At 35.3% G+C, this 17,807-nt stretch overlaps 2 protein-coding genes across 2 annotated transcripts; one reads left to right on the top strand and one right to left on the bottom strand.

Moving 5' to 3' along the window:
• Window positions 1-2,936, top strand: LOC103938693 (protein ECERIFERUM 26-like). The gene is made up of 2 exons (XM_009348722.3): window positions 1-476; window positions 1,840-2,936. The coding sequence occupies exons 1-2, from the start codon at window positions 51-53 to the stop codon at window positions 2,728-2,730; spliced, it is 1,317 nt and encodes a 438-aa protein (XP_009346997.1). The 5' UTR covers window positions 1-50; the 3' UTR covers window positions 2,731-2,936.
• A 9,047-nt stretch (window positions 2,937-11,983) lies between these two features.
• On the bottom strand, window positions 11,984-13,593 carry LOC103938698 (chaperone protein dnaJ 20, chloroplastic). The gene is made up of 2 exons (XM_009348726.3): window positions 13,008-13,593; window positions 11,984-12,418 (listed from the first exon to the last, which is right to left on the bottom strand). The coding sequence occupies exons 1-2, from the start codon at window positions 13,482-13,484 to the stop codon at window positions 12,260-12,262; spliced, it is 636 nt and encodes a 211-aa protein (XP_009347001.2). The 5' UTR covers window positions 13,485-13,593; the 3' UTR covers window positions 11,984-12,259.
• Between the last annotated feature and the right edge of the window lie 4,214 nt (window positions 13,594-17,807).

The raw sequence follows: 17,807 nt of genomic DNA, 5'->3' as shown, positions 1-17,807 counted from the left end.
TAATCTTAGGCACCAACCTAAACACTCAAACAACCTCTCATTTCTCCACCATGGTCTTAGCCAGTCAAGAAAACTTGGTCTATGGCATCAAGCTTTCATCGGTCGGGCCAGCCAGGGTTACCGGTTCGGACGTGGTTCATAACCCGAGTGGCATAGACTTGGCTATGAAGCTTCACTACCTTAGAGGAGTCTACTTCTTTGATAGCCAGGCGGCTCAAGGCCTGACCACTAACCGCATAAAGGAAGCTATGTTCACATGGTTATGTGTCAGCTACCAGACATGCGGCCGGTTTCGGAGATCCGAATCCGGCCGGCCCTATCTGAAGTGTAACGATTGCGGTGTGAGGTATATTGAAGCGCAGTGTGATAAAACCATCGATGAATGGCTAGGGTTGGACTGTTCTCTTCAGAAGCTGCTTGCTTCTAACCAAATCATTGGCCCTGAACTATTCTTCTCTCCAGTTGTTCTCTTCCAGGTAAAATTTTTATTTATTTTTTAAATCAAAGAATATCCAGACTTTAAAAAGTTGGCAGTAATTTGTTACAAGTTGAGAAAAAAAAGTTACTTCCCTTTTTCTATATGATTATTGTGATTGAAGTATTTGAGAGTAGATTAGTTTTATTATTCGTGCTATTTTTAGCTTAACATCAAACTCCTTACAAATTTTGCGAAAAAAAAAAAAGAAAAAATCTTCGGCCGTTTAACCTGAAGGACAAGACATAATGAGTTATAACTTAACATTACAAATTTATATTAATGTTGCATGATCAAATCTAGAATCTCTTCTAACCAAGTAAAAAACCAAAAGACAAGCTGGACGAACTGGTCATGTTCCCAATCTAATAGTCATTAATATTGGGTTTTTTTTTTTTTAACCCACACAATGAACAACTTAATTTGGTATTGAATTCGTCATTCATGAGATTCGAACCTAAAGTCTTTCATTTCTTAATAAAGAAGAATACTACCATACTATAATACTTATGACAACATGCATACTCTGAAAAGCTAAAGGACCACCCAACCTTTAGGTATTTTTAGGCAAGTTCTAAAAGATATTCCCAATCTAATGGTCATTAATATTGGGCATTAAATTTGATTGATTAGCTTAAGATGACTTGGCATACAACACTCTTAAAAGCTAAAGTACCACCCAACCTTTTGATATTTTTAGGCAAGTTCTAAGAGACGCTAATGTTCCCAATCTAATAGTCATTAATATTGGGCATTAAGTTTGATTGATTGCCTTATGATGACTTGGCATGCAACATCTTAAAAGCTAAAGGACAAACCAACCTTTGGGTATTTTTAGGCAAGGTTTGAAAGGGCATTAGCCGGGCGGGGAGTTGGATCTAGCATCTAGGCAGTTAGGTGGGATCTAGGCAAGTCAGTTTTATCATATATTATATAAATAAGTATCTTTTATATTTAAAAAATATATAATTGTATTGAGATACATAAATTACAATAAAATAATATATAGATTATAAAGTATTAAAACATATTAAAAATACGAGGAACAAGCTATCATGAGTGTATGACCAGTTATTCAACAAGTCTCTTATATTTTTTTGAAAAAAATAAAATGCAAAATGAAAGTTGTCGATTTCTTATTTAGGTGAGAGTCCCAATCTAAGTGGGTGCCTAAACGGGTCTAAGCAGTTTAGGCAGGTGCTTAGGCAGGCTAGGCGGACGCCTAAGCAAGTCTAGCCGTCTTTTCTTGATATTCAAACGCTTAGGAATTAATCAGGACGGTGACCAGCCGTTTAGAGCCTAAGTAGCGCTAGGTGAAAATTTTTAAAACAATATTTTTAGGTATAATGCTTTATTTTCTGCAGGTTACTTATTTCAAATGTGGAGGAATGTCAATAGGCCTCAGCTGGTCTCATGCCCTCGGAGATGCATTTGCAGCATCAGATTTCATCAACGGCTTAGGGCAAGTCATGTCTGGCCTGGAGCCCAGCAGGCTACCAAATTATGCAAAACCGAACACAAATGTTCAACAAAAACTTGCAAAAAATCCATCACCACCACCACTCTCCATCAGACACGTGGACTCGGTTGGGGACTATTGGATAAGTCCCAATAAATGCAAGATGGAAACATTCTCGTTCCCTGTAACTGCCACGCAGCTAAACAACTTACAAGTCAAGATATTAGGTCCAATTCAAAGTGACCAAATTCCAATTTTTGAACTTATTTGTGCCCTAATTTGGAAATGCATAGCCACAGTTAGAGAAGGGCCACAGCCGAAATTGGTGACAATTTGCAAAAACGACACAAATAAGAGAACAAAAGGTGAATACGGCAACAGTCAGACTATAAGCACTGTTGAGGCAGATTTTAGGGTTTCGGATATGGATCCGAAAGAACTAGTAAACTTGCTAGCCAAGCAAGCCAGCGAGAACGAGAAAACACGAATCGAAGAGGCCATGGAGAATGAGAATGGAGTAGCTGATTTTGTTGTGTATGGAGCCAACTTGACGTTTGTGAACTGGGAAGATGTCGATTTTTATGGGTTGGAAGTGAAGGGACATAAGCCGGTTTGCGTGCATTATAACATACAAGGTGTTGGTGATGAAGGAGCTGTTTTGTTGCTGGCTGCTGGGGCTAAAGAGTTTGGTGATGGAGGAAGAGTGGTGAGTGTTATTCTGCCAGAGAAAGAAGTGTTTGGGGTCAAATCTGAGTTGAGGAAAAATGATCTGCTGTTTGGTAATGAGCTCGAATGAGTTAGGGCATGGGTGGTAGTTAGGGTTTCGCATGGGCGGTAGTTAGGGTTTGGTGTGCAAATAATTGAACTCTAGGGCTTGCCCCATATGTTTGAGGGTTTGAATCAGATTAGCCAACCGCTTAAAAAGTTGAGAAAATATGTAAGAAAAATAATTGAGCTCTAGGGTTCCTGTTGTTTATTTTCAATGAATCTTTATTTGGGCAATTTTTTTTTTTATTCCGAACACTGTGGCATTGTGTTTTCATCTCACTTATATTGTAACGTGTGTTTTTTTTTTTATTAATATATTTTATAAGTGAAAAATATCAACCATGTCGTTTACTTATAATATAATGTACAACATGATAACTATTTCGAGATGATAATCTCTCACGTATTACTTTTTATTAAAGCTTTGAGACCATCATTAAATTATAACTGAGGAATAATGTGACATGAAAATTATGTCCTACCTACCTTAGGAAGTATCCCAAGAGTCTTTTTAGATTAATCACTGACGAGATTAGAACTCACGCTGTCATGCAAGAGTTCAATTCCATCACTGTGGTAAAGGATCACTTCCCTAAAAGTACTTTGTTAATTTTATGCTTTGTGATCATCAAACTGTACAACTTTACCAATCGAAAACCTAGACACAAACACACCTTCAAATTACAATTCCTGAGCCCTAGAGGACCCTCCTAATAAATAAATAAATAGAATGAAAAGAAGACATACACTCTTCAGCATAAGCAAAAGCAGCTAGAGATGAGCAACACTATTCTCTGTCGACGTCTCTACAACAGTGATGAATTTCCTGTTGACCTAGCAAGTTTGAATTTATAAAATGGGTACACGATGAGATGATATGTGATGGACCTAGGATATAATTTGAGGATTAATTTATGCACACTTTTTTTACACGTGACGCACCTCTTTTCGTTGTAATTTTAAGATGAGTAAATTGATTGAACCATAAGCAGTGTGACAACTATACGGTTCATTCATATTATCTATATTATAGGAATAGGAATCACCTAAATTTATTTTAAAAAGTACGTAAAATTGAAATTGATTAAACTCGCTTTCATATCCAATTAACTAAAGCCCTTTCTCTACATTATAACCGTAAACCAAAAACAAACTAAACTAAGTAGTGATCTGTTGAAATATTCCACATATCATTAAGAAAAGAAGAATTTAAATATCCTAACTCCACTCCAACTAATACCGAGGTTTTTATGATAAAGCCCCACACCTGACAAATTGTTGAAATTTGATCTAACGACTACAATTTTTATAACTTTTAGAGGGGCTCCCTGTTTGTAGCCGTTTGATCAAATTTCAACGGTCCGGATCATTTGAACCTTAGGTTCAGTTTTTAAGGATCCGGAGAGGATCTAGGTTCAAATTCTGATGTGTTATATGTCGATGGTGGTATTAATATAAATAAAAGAGTCAGAAAAAAAATGCTTCCATCAATCAACCAAAAAACAAAAGAAAATTAAAATATGCGATCGAATATATACCCACCTCGGTACACCCTTCAAATAATTCAATTTCTATCATTTTCTGAGTTATGAGAGAGGTCAATTTGCGGTTGGGTTCGAAAGGTCTAAAACCAAGGTGACTCACTGACAGTGATGAGGAGGATAGCAACCTGCATGGCCAAATAAGCCCTAAATATACGAAGAAATAAATTAGCCAGATTGTTCTTTTTATTATTCTGGACGAGTTGGAAATCAACTTGAAACAAAAGACTCTCTCAATGGAGATTTGGAAGAATACAATTAACGAGTCACTGCTCTAGTCTATCCACTACTTGTTTTTGAAAATTTGAGGTGAGAGGGCATTCTGATTTCCAACTAGGATGACAGTGGATCCCACCGTCACTGTGTTGTCCTGGGGATAGGGGGTCGGTTTACCGGAGAGTTAGCCATTTTCTAATCGCTTCGAGTGGGAAAGAAGTATCATACTTTGTAGTTGATGACTTATTTTCTAGGGTCTTGGTTCTTTCTCATCATCTTATGCGGATTTAGAGAGTAAGACTAATTTGGTAGACCAAGCCTTATATGTAGCTTGACTTAATTAATCTATTACCTTTCTTAAAATAAAAATAAATACAAGTTATATGACGACACTAAATATGTTATGAGCATGTTTGATAAGCATTTATTTTTTAGTTTTGTGCTTGAAATATGGAGAAATTACATGATGCAAGAATGATGCGCAAGAAAACTAAATTTAGAAAAATAAAAAACTATCTCAAGTTTGTTTTGACTTTAAAATTTTCGTTTTTATTCTTCTATATTTCTTTCCTTCTTTCCAACAGTTCGCCTTTCCTTTCTTCTTTATAATTGATCTCATATATTAAGAATAAAAAGTGAAAAAAACAAATTAGTATTAAGTTTGTTTGTTTGTTTGTTTGGTTTTTTTTTTTTTTTTTTTTTTTTTTCCATATTGACACCTAACAAGGTAATGAATTACGTTTTGATCAACACTTATAAATGAGTGTCAAGTGGAAGCTTACTTTAAAGAGTGAATCCATTACCCTAAATTCAATTCATATTGCAAAAGATATCGATATGAAAGCAAACATGACTATGAATATGAATATAACCTTCTTCAATGACCGATCCCGGCATCTCCTTCTTTAAAAATCAAGACCGTAGGGCCGAAGCTTGAGTTGTACCAAATAGTGTCACACATCTTAGTCAAGTTACTCAAATCAACTAAGATATGAATGTAAATATATTACTCAAATCATCAGGTTGCAGCTTTAAGGTTATCTGCTCTGTATATATGAGCCTACTCGGCTTCTGAATGTTGTTCTTGTAAGTTGTATGTGACGCAAACGTTTCCATTCTTATCAAATACAAATCCTATAGTTTGAAAAATAAAATATATGAATATAATTTTTCGGATTTCACAATATATTTCTCTCTAGTTTGGTACGACCAGAGCCAGACCTTAAAGCCATTTTTCTTTTCATTTGGGTAAAATGTTAAAAAGTTTCAGAGAGATGGGGTACGGTCCACTAATAATGGCATCAATATTTCTGCACTTAAGCATTTGTGCAATTAATAGGTGTTAGGTTTTTATGCAAAGGGCCTCTCATTGCAATTAAAAGTTGGACAATTTGATATAAGTTGTGTTTGTTTTATGAGATAACTAATATAAGACTTTTTGCTTTATTCAACATGCCCCTCACATCTAACCACTTTAGAGAAAAATAAGTAAACGGGAGTGCAAGTACTATTATTTAATTCAAAACTCAAAGTCTTTAAACATTATGTTAATAAGGCAACACTTGGGTTTCCCCTGCATTTCAGAACAATGATTAAAGCAATTTTATTCTATGTTTTTAATATTTGTCACAACTCACATGTTACTGAGTCAGATTAGCAACCATGTTCATTTAAGCAATAGAGTCTTAATCATCCATTTGGTTAGCAATGTGTTTGCTTTTTTTTTTTTTTTTTTTTTTTTGTTTCTTGTTTTTATTTTGGATTTTGGAGAAAATCAGAATCAAGAATGTTTCAGAAAAAAAAATATAGAAAGAAAATGAAATGAGAAGGTCAGAGGCAGGAATGAAGCTTATATATATAGACACACACATTTGTGGAGTGGATTGGAGCGTGCATTAAAGGTTGATACCCGTTGCACTTGCACATGTAGAGAGATAGAGAGAAAAATGCCCACTAATTACCCAGGTTAGATTCTCTCCTTTGTGAAAGCCTTTCTCTGCTTGAGCGTTTTTCTCAGTTTTGTCTGAGGTTTCAATTCTATGCATATCAGGGGGGCGCCGACCCTAGCTTTGGCTAGGGTTGGTTAGCCATTTTCTCCTTCCTTTCTTTGTATCTTCTTCCTACCTTCGGCATCGTTTTTCCTCTGCTTTCTATTTTGTTTTGCCCTTTTCTTCTTTTCCTACTGGCGTCCCTCCTCCTCGTTCATCTTTACTCCAATTTGCAGTCATTTTGCTTCACTGCGATGGTGTGTAGAGTTTCGGTGCTTGCACAGGCTCGGGTGTTCCCAACTCCACCACTTTCTAGTTGTCTGCCTTTTCTGGAAGTGTTGCTCGTTGTAATAACCTGAAAAATTTAAAAATATATGATTATATGGAAAATTTTATCAAAAAGTGAAAAGATGAAAATGTCTCTCATTGACTAAACATAATTTTATGAGGACGTATTTTATCCTCGTATATTTTATTGTATTTCTTGACAAAATTGGGATAGAGGACGATTCCATGAGCGTGTAGGTGAAAACCATTCGTAAAACGGTGCAATAACGAATGAGTTCTTAACGATTGAAGTTGAGGGCAAAATAGTTATTTTACCATTAAATTGGATGGCTCCAGATTTTCTAGAGAAATGGGAGTGCCACGTGTGTGGCTTTGATGAAGAGAAAAGGGAAATAAGGGACACGGGAGAGAAAATGAGGGGGAAGGATTACCAATCGGCAGAGGAAGAAGGGAGAGAAATGAGGGAGGTGAAGGAGCACTGGATCCTTTTGGATATGTACAACCCGACTCGACCTGGTTCCTTGACCCTTCTCTAACTCCTCCATCTGACATCCGTTCGAGGTGATTCCGATTTCTATGGAAAGCTCTCATCAAGTCCAATATCCTTGTGGTGTTAGAATTCTTGGTTTGAAACTCAAATTCACAAATCGAAGCCACAAACCCACGGGTGCATTCAGCAGCTTTAATCTTTTTCCAATGACTCCGGCGAGCTTAACCATCGATGACCACCACCAAAAGACTCCTTTCAATCCCAGGAGCAAGTTCCAAGTCTTGGATGAGGCGGCGGAGTTCGTTTTGGTGGCGAATCAACAATTATCCAAATCGAGGTTTACGGCGGTTCGAGGGGTATTCCGGCCACTTCCTGACCAAACTAGGCTTCAGCCCAGGTATAAAAGTTTTTCCCCTTGTTATGTTCTACAACCTTGTAAAATTTGGTAATTTTTAGAGTTCGTTGGAATTTGTGGTTTTTGTTCGCTAGAAACCGCCATGCGCAGCGGCGTGTGTGACGGCATGTGGTTTCACATCCTAGCCCGGGCCCCCACCACACCCCAGGCTCAACTCCACCGTAGCACGATATTGTCCGCTTTAGGCCCCGACCACGCCCTCACGATTTTGTTTCTGAGAACTCATACGAGAACTTCCTAATAGGTCACCCATCCTGGGATTGCTCTCGCTCGAACTCGCTTAACTTCTGAATTCTGATGAACTCCAAAGCCAGTGAGCTCCCAAAAAACCTCGTACTAGGTAGAGATGGGAATATACATATAAGGCTTACATGATCCATTCCCCTAGGCGATGTGGGATGTTACACGTGGCCAGTAAGCCGACACTACCATTTTATGCGTATTTCGATATTCTTAAACCATATTTGGTATGCATTTGGTATGGTTCACTTGTTTGACCCTAGTTAGTGATTGTTAGTCACTTGAATGATTTTCGGAAATGATTTAGAAATTGAATTTGTGAATTATGAATGGCTTGATCCTTTTGAAGGGTACGTAGGCAGTTTAACGAGGTTAGATGCAGCCATAATAAAATAACTAAGATAAATTTTTATTGAAAATTATCTAAGAAAAGGAATTTGGTGATTATCTTCCAAAATAATTTTTGGGCCCATCTTAGTAATTAGCTTCCAAATTAGAAATTTCGGGACGTTACAAATTGGTATTAGAGCGAATGATCATGCTTTACAATATGCAATATTCTCGAGTTTATGTTGGTGTGAATTATGATTAGCATTGAGATTGCATTATTTAATAATTCCTATGAATAATGAGGCATTTATGTGAAATGCATGTCTATTGCGAATCACTGACGTGTGTGGAATATTCTTGAATTCTTATTGTTGTAAAATATGACATGCAATTCAAATGCATTATTTCATAAAGTTTGTGAACAAAGTTCTATGAGAATTATGATTTGCATTGATATTGCATTATTCATAAGTAAGGCATTTATGTGAATTATGATATGCATTGTGGTTGCATTATTTTATAATTTTTGTGAATAAGTGACATTCATGTAATACACACACACACACACACACACACACATATATATATATATATATATATATATATATATGTGAGATATATATATATATATATTAATGAGGGTCGAATGTAATACCCTAAAAAGTTTAAAAATATATGATTGTGTGGAAAATTTTATCAAAAAGTGAAAAGATGAAAATGTCTCTCGTTGACTAAACCTAATTTTATGAGGACGTATTTTATCCTTGTATATTTTATCGTATTTCTTGACAACATTGGGATAGAGGACGATTCCACGAGAGTATAGGTGAAAACCGTTCATGAAACGGTGTTATAACGAATGAGTTATTAACGATTGAAGTTGAGGGCAAAATAGTTATTTTGCCATTATTAAATTGGATGGCTCCAAATTTTCTAGAGAAATGGAAGTGTCATGTGTGTGGCTGTGATGAAGAGAGAAGGAAAATGAGGGATACAGGAGAGAAAATGAAGGGGAAGGATAACCAATCGGTAGAGGAAGAAGGGAGAGAAAGGAGGGAGGTAAGGAAGCATCGGATCCTTTTGGATCTATACAACCCGACCTAACCCAGTTCCTTGACCCGTCTCTAACTCCTCCATCTGACATCCGTTCAAGGTGATTCTGGTGTCTATGGAAAGCTCTCATCAATCCCAACATCCCTATGGTGTTAGAATTCTAGGTTTCAAACCTAAATTTACAAATTGAAGCCAAAAACCTACGGGTGCATCCGGCGGATTTAATCTTTTTCCAGTGGCTTTGACGAGCTTCATCGTCGATGACCACCACCAAAAGACTCATCTCAACCCCATGAGCAAGGCCCAAGCCTTGGATGAGGTGGCGGAGTTCATTTTGGTGGCGAATCAACAACTACCCAAATCGGGGTTTACGGCGGTTTGAGAGGTATTCCGGCCACTTCTCGGCCGAACTAGGCTTCGACCCAGGTATAAAAGTTCTTCCCCTTGTTGTGTTCTACAACCCTGTAAAATTTGGTAATTTTTAGGGTTTGTCGGAATTTAGGGTTTCCGTTCGCAGGAAACTGCCACACGCGGCGGCATGTGCAGTGGCACATGGCCAGTGAGCCAACACTACCATTTCATGAGTATTTCGATATTTTGAAACCATATATGATATGCATTTGGTATGATTCACTTGTTTGAACCCAGTTAGTGATTGTTAGTCACTTGAATGATTTTCGGAAATGATTTAGAAATTGAATTTGTGAAATACGAAAGGCTTGATCCCTTCATAGGGTACGTAGGCAGTCTAAAGAGGTTAGATGCAGCCATAATAAAATAATTGAGATAATTTTTTATTGAAAATTATCTAAGAAAATGAATTTGGTGATTATCTTTCGAAATAATTTTTGGGCCGATCTTAGTAATTAGCTTCCGAATTAGAAATTTCGGAATGTTACACTCATGGACCTCTACGGGCTTCTTTCTTCTGGTAGCCGAAATTCTTCTTCTGGTTGCTTGATTTCTTCCATGGAGGCTACGTACCAGGTGATGCTTGGGGTTGGATGCTCTGATCGACGAGTTGGCGTGCGATTGGAGGTGTGGAATTGGGCGAATCTTGGAATACTGTTGTAGCGGTGGCGGCTGCCGAATTCTCGGGTTTCTCGGCTTGCTTTAGGTTTTATTGTTTTGGGCCCATGTTGTTGGTGGTTGGGCTTTGCTTTGGTTTACGTGGCTGGTCCATTTTGTTTGTATATGTACTTTTGTGTTTGGACCTTTGTTTGTATCGTTTGTAAGTTTGCTTGTTCTTGTGGTGATAGTTACCTTTTTACCCCCAAAAAAAGAAAAAAAAAAGATAAGAAAAACCATAAATTTTTTTACATGAAAGTATTTTCCCGTGTTGACAACTTACAAGGTGTGTACTAGTTTTGTCAATACTTCTAAATATCAGATCGAAGGTTATGTAAATGGTGATATCCGTTACGTTAGAAAACAATAAATTTTTGGACATAGCTTACAAGATGTGTACCATGTATTGTCAAAACTTTTAAAATAAGTGTCAAAGTGGAACCTTATGTTAAAGGGTAATATCCGTTTTGTTATATATCATATGAGGAGAGATAGAAAGAACAATAAATTTATGAACATGAAAGTATTTTTCTGTGTCACGAGTTTACAAGATCTGTATCACGTTTTAATCAATATTTTTAAAGTAAATGTCAAATAGAGCTTACCTTAAAAGATAATATCGGTTACAATAGAAATTTTAACAAAACTCAAGTATTAAAAGAGATGTATATGAAAGCAAACAACACCGAATGTGGATACATTACAACCTTCCGCAATAACCCATCCCGCAACCACCTTCCCAACAAATCGTGACCGTAGAGAGCCAAACCTCATACTCTACCAGATAATGTTAAACATCTTATTTTATTCGGCAAGTTGTAAAGTTAATCAATTTGGCAAGTTGCAGCTTTAAGGTTTATCCATACGGAATAGTACTTGGCTACTTTCTACTCAACAACTCATTGTGGCAATTCACATAAGATAGCACTTTAAAAATTTCAATATAAACTCATCGTAAATGTATTTTTCTTTTCAAATATAGAAAATTTAAAATGTAGAATGAGATTTATGAAATGTCAATAATAATTTTCATAATTATAACTAATTTTTTATACAGTGAAGATTATTTGTACAAAAATCAAGAGTTTTAAAAGATCATCTCGGCCACGAAGAGTTACCAGCAAGTACTATTCATATACATATGCCCACTTGGCCATTGAAACTTAGTGCAATGATGTCTAAACTTTGGTCCAATAGAAACTTTAGTCCTTGAATTAAAAGATAATAGGAGACCAAATTTTTAAACTAAATTTACAACATCCATATCATTTAATTTATAAAATTTGATTTTCCTAATATTACCCTTAATTAAAAATTCGTAAGTATCCCCTAAATTTGTTATAACATAAAAGAATAGTCATTTTCGCTAACACAGTTAAAACTTCCTTCCTAAATAAAGAGTTTAAAGAGACAAAATGTGAATTGAAGTTCTGCCTTCCAAAATAAAGAGTTTAAAGAGAAGAAAAGTGAATTGAAGTTCCGCCACGAATACCACGATTTTTTTTTTTTGAGAGACCAAAGCTCTGACCAAAATTGAAGGTCGATTCCTCCAATGTTCTCATCTTGTATTCAGATGAGAAGAATTCTCCTCCACCTCATTGAATACTATTTCAATTGGGAATAATTCAAGCTCACATGGTACTAAGTCAGAGTTGGCAGTAATGTTTAATCAGGTAACAAAGTCTAACAAAACCTTATGTACATTATATGTTGCCTCTAATTATGATTGTCACGGACAGGGATTACATCTATGCAAATTTCTGTTTTAATCTTCCATCTGTTTAGCATATTGAAATACTTGCCTTGCTTGGCTAGCGTAAATATGGTAACTAAATGGAAGCTTGAGTTCCCTCTGTCAATGTCAACCATGACTAAGAAGGTAGGAAAGATACATCTGCAGACATACATAGAACACCGGAGGACCTATTTTATAGTTGATCGGACGATCCTTCTCTTTGCCGGCGCATTCGAGCTCCCCATGACATATGTTCTTCTCTTGTAGCAGCATCCTTGTTCATGCTTCTTCTCTTCAACTCAGAAAGCTGACTTTGCCATCGATTCCTCCAGCTGCCGACATCCTCCACTCCCTGAAATTGTAAACAATCGAAATTGAAATTTAGTGCCATTCCGGAATAGGAAAACAATTGGCTAACAAAGAGCTAATCTTGGCCATTTCCCTTTGATATTATACTACCATATATGTTAATCTTCATGCCTCAGAAATATATATTTCTGGATTTCTCGGTTGTCTGAACCTTCGAAATACGTTAATCATCGAGGCATGAAGATTAACGTGTATGGAAGGTTCAGACAACCTGAAACCAAAACCGTCATCGAAAACAACTGTTATGAAATGAACGAGGCTGCCAAAGCACAAGACGAATTTAAACTAGACACCGGAGATTTGATGTAAAATAGAAAGCCAAGAATATAAAACCATGGCTTCTGAAACCAGAACCAATCCCAGCAAATACTTGCAATTACAGAGGCCGGTAATACCCACCGAATCAAAGCTCAAAAAACCAAATACAGCACCAAGATTAGAAATTGAAAAAAACCCCATTTAAGATTCAGAGATTTTCATAAACCCATATCAATAATTTGAAGAAAGATCGAATTAAATTAACACCAAAATCATCAGAAGATTAAAAGGAAAAAAAAAACCCAAAAATATACCTCATCGGATTGGTATCGTCTTGCAGAGAAGGCAAGGTGAAGACCCCTGGCCATGTCTTGATCATACAAAGCTCTCCTTCTCGAATCAGACAAGGTCTCGTAAGCCTCCTGAAGCCGGATAAACTTCTCCGTATACTCCTCCACCAGATCCGGAGGCGACACGTCCGGATGGTACTTCCGGGCCAGCTGCTTATACGCCTGCTTGATTTCGGTCGCGGATCCGGATTCGGGTATGCCCAGAAGCTCGTAGAAGGTGAGCTCCTTGTGCTCTGCCACCCACCCATCGTTGATGGCGGCCTTCGCTTTGAGCCTGAGGGGCCCGGACCGGTTCCGGAAGGAGGAAACCGATTTGGGGAAGAGGAAGCTGGGTTTGGGGTTGGGTATGGGTATGTTGGTAGGGATGGTTGTGTGGGTTGTTGGGATGTGAAAGCAGGAATCGCTTCCTGTTCCTGAGATTGCTAATCGATAGCTCTGCATCTCTCTCCTCTCTCTCCTCTCTCTGCCTCTCTTCAGCAATGTCTTTTGCTTTATATCTTTTGTGTATTTATGTTGGATTTTGGAGAAGATCAGAATCAAGAATGTTCAGAAAAAAATTGAAAGGAAATGTTTAATATTTGTGGAGTGGATTGGACATCATATTGGACTACATCACAATGTTATGTGTGTGTGTGTGTGTGCGCGTAATATACTATGGGCTGCTGTTTCAATGGGCAATTGGTAGTTTTGTTTTTGGGATGTGACATTTCGGTGCTCCAATGTCCTAATAAAAGAAATACAAGATATAGATGTCCTAATAGTCCTAATAAAAGAAATACAAGAGATAGATGTCCTAATAAAAGAAATACAAGAGATAGATATGTTTTTCCTATTCAAAGAGTTTTTGTGATATGGTGATTGATGGTAATAAATAAATACCTACTGGATAAGGATTTTTTCATTTCGCCAATATCATGTTTTAGTCGACAATTTTAAAATGGGTATCAGGTCAAAGTTTACGTTAAATTGTATTATCTGTTACGTTAAAAATCACATGGGAGAGATAGAGAGAAACAGAGGGGGCATTGAGGGGAAGTGAAATGTGCAATTGCACAAGGCCCCAAATTTGAAGGAGCCTCTAAACTTTTGTCATTTAACATTATGTAATAATGTTCTATATTTAAAAATTGCTTTTGTTAGCACTTTAAACTTGTATTGTGCATTTTTCATAAGAGTATTTTTTTCTTTCTTTTTAAACATAAGAACTTGGAGTACAATAAGATTTTTTGAGTGTCAATAATAACATCCTGAAAAGCGACAGTTTCTTAATTTTATAACATAACAATGTTATATATTCAATTGAACTTTAAAGTTAGAGGTCTAATTTTTTTTTTTTTTTTTTCATGTTTGGCTGTTTAAGATAAAACTGCTTTTGATTATTTAGTGAAGGTTATTGTTTGTAGCTCTTTTTACTTATCATTAAGGACATTTAAAAACATGCAATCAGTGAGTGCTAAAGTTTGTTTTGATTTTTTTTTTTTTTTTGTTGAATAAACGATATTATCTACGTTCAGAGGATGAGGGAGTGGGCTAAGTCTCACAATAGGCTAACAATAATGTGGTTCAAATTCGCCTTTGACAAGAATTGAACATAAGACCTCTCACATACAAGTGAAGATGAATACCACTTGATCGTAGTATTAAGTGGTTTTGTTTTAATTTAAGTGAATGTTTTCTAGTATCAATACATTGTCATACTTTTTTAAAACTTAAAACTATCTTAAAGAGAGTCCCTTTTACAAATTTCCCATAGGGCTCTTAAAATCTCAGAGACGAGAGAGAAAGCAATGAATTGTTGGAATGAAAATATCTACTTGTGTTGCTAGCTTACAACGTGTGTATCACGTTTGGTCAACAATTTTAAAATAGGTGTCAGGTTGAAACTTATATTACATGATGATATTCGTTATATGCTAGAAATTACATGGACAGAGGGAAAACAATGAATTTTGGACATGAATGTATTTTTCCGTTTCACCAGCGTTTTGGTCAAAAAATTTAAAGTTCAGGTGGAAACTTACGTTAAAGGGGTAAAATATCCGTTGCGCACAAATTTACATGGGTTTGAAAAATGAGAGAACAATAAATTTTTGGACATTTTTTTTTTTTTTTTTTTTTTTTTTCCTGAAGCCAGAGTCAATTTGATTAACAAAAATGGCCAAATTACAAGACTTAAAATATAACAACACCCCAAAGAGGAGGGTTCCAACAACATTTAAAATGAAACGATGAAAGCCATCCGACACTTGGTCAAAAAAAAAAACCAAGATACTACATATCAATCTTGACCGATTTGACTTCTTGGCAAGCAAGATCTGAAGAAATCAGCCTCTCAAGGCCGAGATGCACAACATCGCCAGCGTAAAGAGACAAATCTACATCAGATCAGGCGATAATTATTGAATAAAGTAAAAATTTACACAATTCTCGTCTCACAAAATAAATCACAACTTATATTAAATAATTTTATTTTTAGCTGCATCGAGGTATTTTGCATAGAAGTTTCCTATTTGTTGATTATAAATAGCACAGAACTAGAAGAGATGTTTCAGTTTACAGATAACACGATTTGGTACGCCAAGTATCATACTACAATTGATTGGATATAGGAGAGATGCCCAACTTTATTATGCGGTAGGAAAAAAAAAATTAATGTGCAAAAAATACAATCTGATACATTAAATGTCTTAATACAGTTTATTAGATAAAAAAGAGAAGCCAAATTTATTCTGCAGACAGAAGTATGATTTCAGGGGGAAAAACCAGTCCCCTCTGTCTGGAATCTATAAGCAAAAGTTGCTTTGTGACCTAGAAGGTTCAGGAGGTGTTTGCAGAGAGAGAAACTGAGAAAGTATGCAAGGGTTTCTACATAAAATTATTTTCTCGTGTCGCCAGCTTATAAGACGTGTATCATGTAGATTAATTTTTGCAAGGTTTGTATCTGTTATTTCAATAGATGTGTCATTTTATGAGTCATATACATTAAATCATATAAGTAGGGCATTTTTTTTGTGTGTGGTCCGATTATAACCATTGGAGATAGAGTATTATATTGGAAATATTACAAAATAATATCTTATATATAAAACCAACACAAAAGGTAAACAGTATTTTTGGTGTTACCAAACTCAAAAATTATTTGAACAAAAATGCCCCCAAGATAAAAATATTCAAAGACATCCCAAAATAATGCATCAAATAAGTCAGAGACATTTTCATCATTTTAACAATGCTTTTTTTAATAATTAATTTTTTGTGCTTTTAAAAAAACAAAAAAAACAAAAAATAGTACCTCACAATAGGCTAGCCATAATGTGATTCAATTTCTCTATTTTTAAACACGTTCAAAACATCTTAAGAGGCGTGTAATGCCGGTTATAAAAAATGTTTTTTGCACGCGGATAATAATGTGATTAAATTAGTTATCAAATGATTGTTTTTTTTAACAAACGATATTATCTACACTAAAGAGGAGGGGTGGGTTTAGCCTCACAATGGGCTAGCAATAATGTGATTCAATCAATTACTTATTAAATATTATTTTCTCTATTCTTAATGTAAATTCTATAGAGACTGATTTTATTATGTAAATTCAGTTGTTTTAATTAATTTGTGAGGGGTTTCTTCTAGTAAGATTATTCATTTACTTCAAATATTTGACTTTCCTTTTGTCAATTTACGCATATAAATACACTTAAAAAGTGTAAATCGCGCGTAGCATGCCGTGATTCAAAAAATACCTTATGCACACGTGTGAGCATGTGCATGAAGGCTAGTGTTGTTTATACGTGAGAAGTCACTGCTTATGTCACTAAGCATTTTATGATTAACCACATCATACATCATGTACTAAATGGTTACAATATTAATAACTTTAAACCATAAAATTATGAAGTAAACTTATTCTTATAAATAATGAGAAATGCTAAGGAGATTTTCTCAAGGAGGGACTCTTCATGAACTCTATATCACTCACAATTTAACATTAATTCTCGTGCTAACATTATAAAACATTGTACCAAAAACATGAGGTGACAGAGAGTATATGGAAAGTCTGACTTTTAAGAGAGTCTTCTTAGCATTTCTCGTAAATAATAGATTTTAAGTAATGCTAGGTAGACTAAATTTGTAGAGTAAATTTACAAACTAAACGATATGTCACTTATAAGAAACAAACACATTAATCAACATGTAAGTAAGTAATAATCCAATCATCAACTTCTATATCATTTAGTTTACAAAATTTAATCTACACATTTAGTCTCGTTAGCATTACCCATAGGTTTTTTGTCACAACATAAATAAAAAAAGGTCAAGCATGAACGTTGCTAGTTTGGTATTACTATGCTTTTTAAAAAAACTATTTCTACTGTATTATGAGAATAAACAGCTATTAAATAAAGTTGTAAGTGTTTGGTAAACTTTTTCTGTGAAAGTGCTTTTAATATAAAAAAAAAAAAAAAAAAATATATATATATATATATATATATATATATAACAGTGTTTGAATGTTTGGTAAGTTTTTATATAAATTGTTTTTTAATATGTTAAATACCCAAAAAGATATAGTATTTAAATGTGATATAATAATTGTTAATGACAATAATTAGGGGCAAAAATTGTAATTTTGTAAAACATGTGGGGGTTTACTTGTCATTTGAAAACTTCATTAAATGAGCATTTATTACTATGCTTTGGAAAAAAAACCGTTTTTAGAAGCATGGTAGATCATGTTTCTGCTTTTCTACTTTCACTGACAACAGT

This window comes from the organism of the source record quoted next, unplaced genomic scaffold (genome assembly GCF_019419815.1).
Source record: "Pyrus x bretschneideri cultivar Hongxiangsu unplaced genomic scaffold, Pyrus_bretschneideri_v1 Contig14, whole genome shotgun sequence".
Taxonomy (NCBI): Eukaryota; Viridiplantae; Streptophyta; class Magnoliopsida; order Rosales; family Rosaceae; genus Pyrus; species Pyrus x bretschneideri.
The sequence above is the reverse complement of the archived record's forward strand: the minus strand, read 5'-3'. Positions and strand labels throughout refer to the sequence as shown.

What these genes read in the sequence shown, in the direction of transcription:
- LOC103938693 (XM_009348722.3), top strand. Translation starts at nt 51, where the DNA reads ATGGTCTTAGCCAGTCAAGAAAACTTGGTCTATGGCATCAAGCTTTCA. An exon ending in CTCCAGTTGTTCTCTTCCAG is followed by an intron (nt 477 to 1,839) that starts GTAAAATTTTTA and finishes TATTTTCTGCAG; the next exon opens with GTTACTTATTTCAAATGTGG.
- LOC103938698 (XM_009348726.3), bottom strand. Translation starts at nt 13,484, where the DNA reads ATGCAGAGCTATCGATTAGCAATCTCAGGAACAGGAAGCGATTCCTGC. An exon ending in GACGATACCAATCCGATGAG is followed by an intron (nt 12,419 to 13,007) that starts GTATATTTTTGG and finishes TTACAATTTCAG; the next exon opens with GGAGTGGAGGATGTCGGCAG.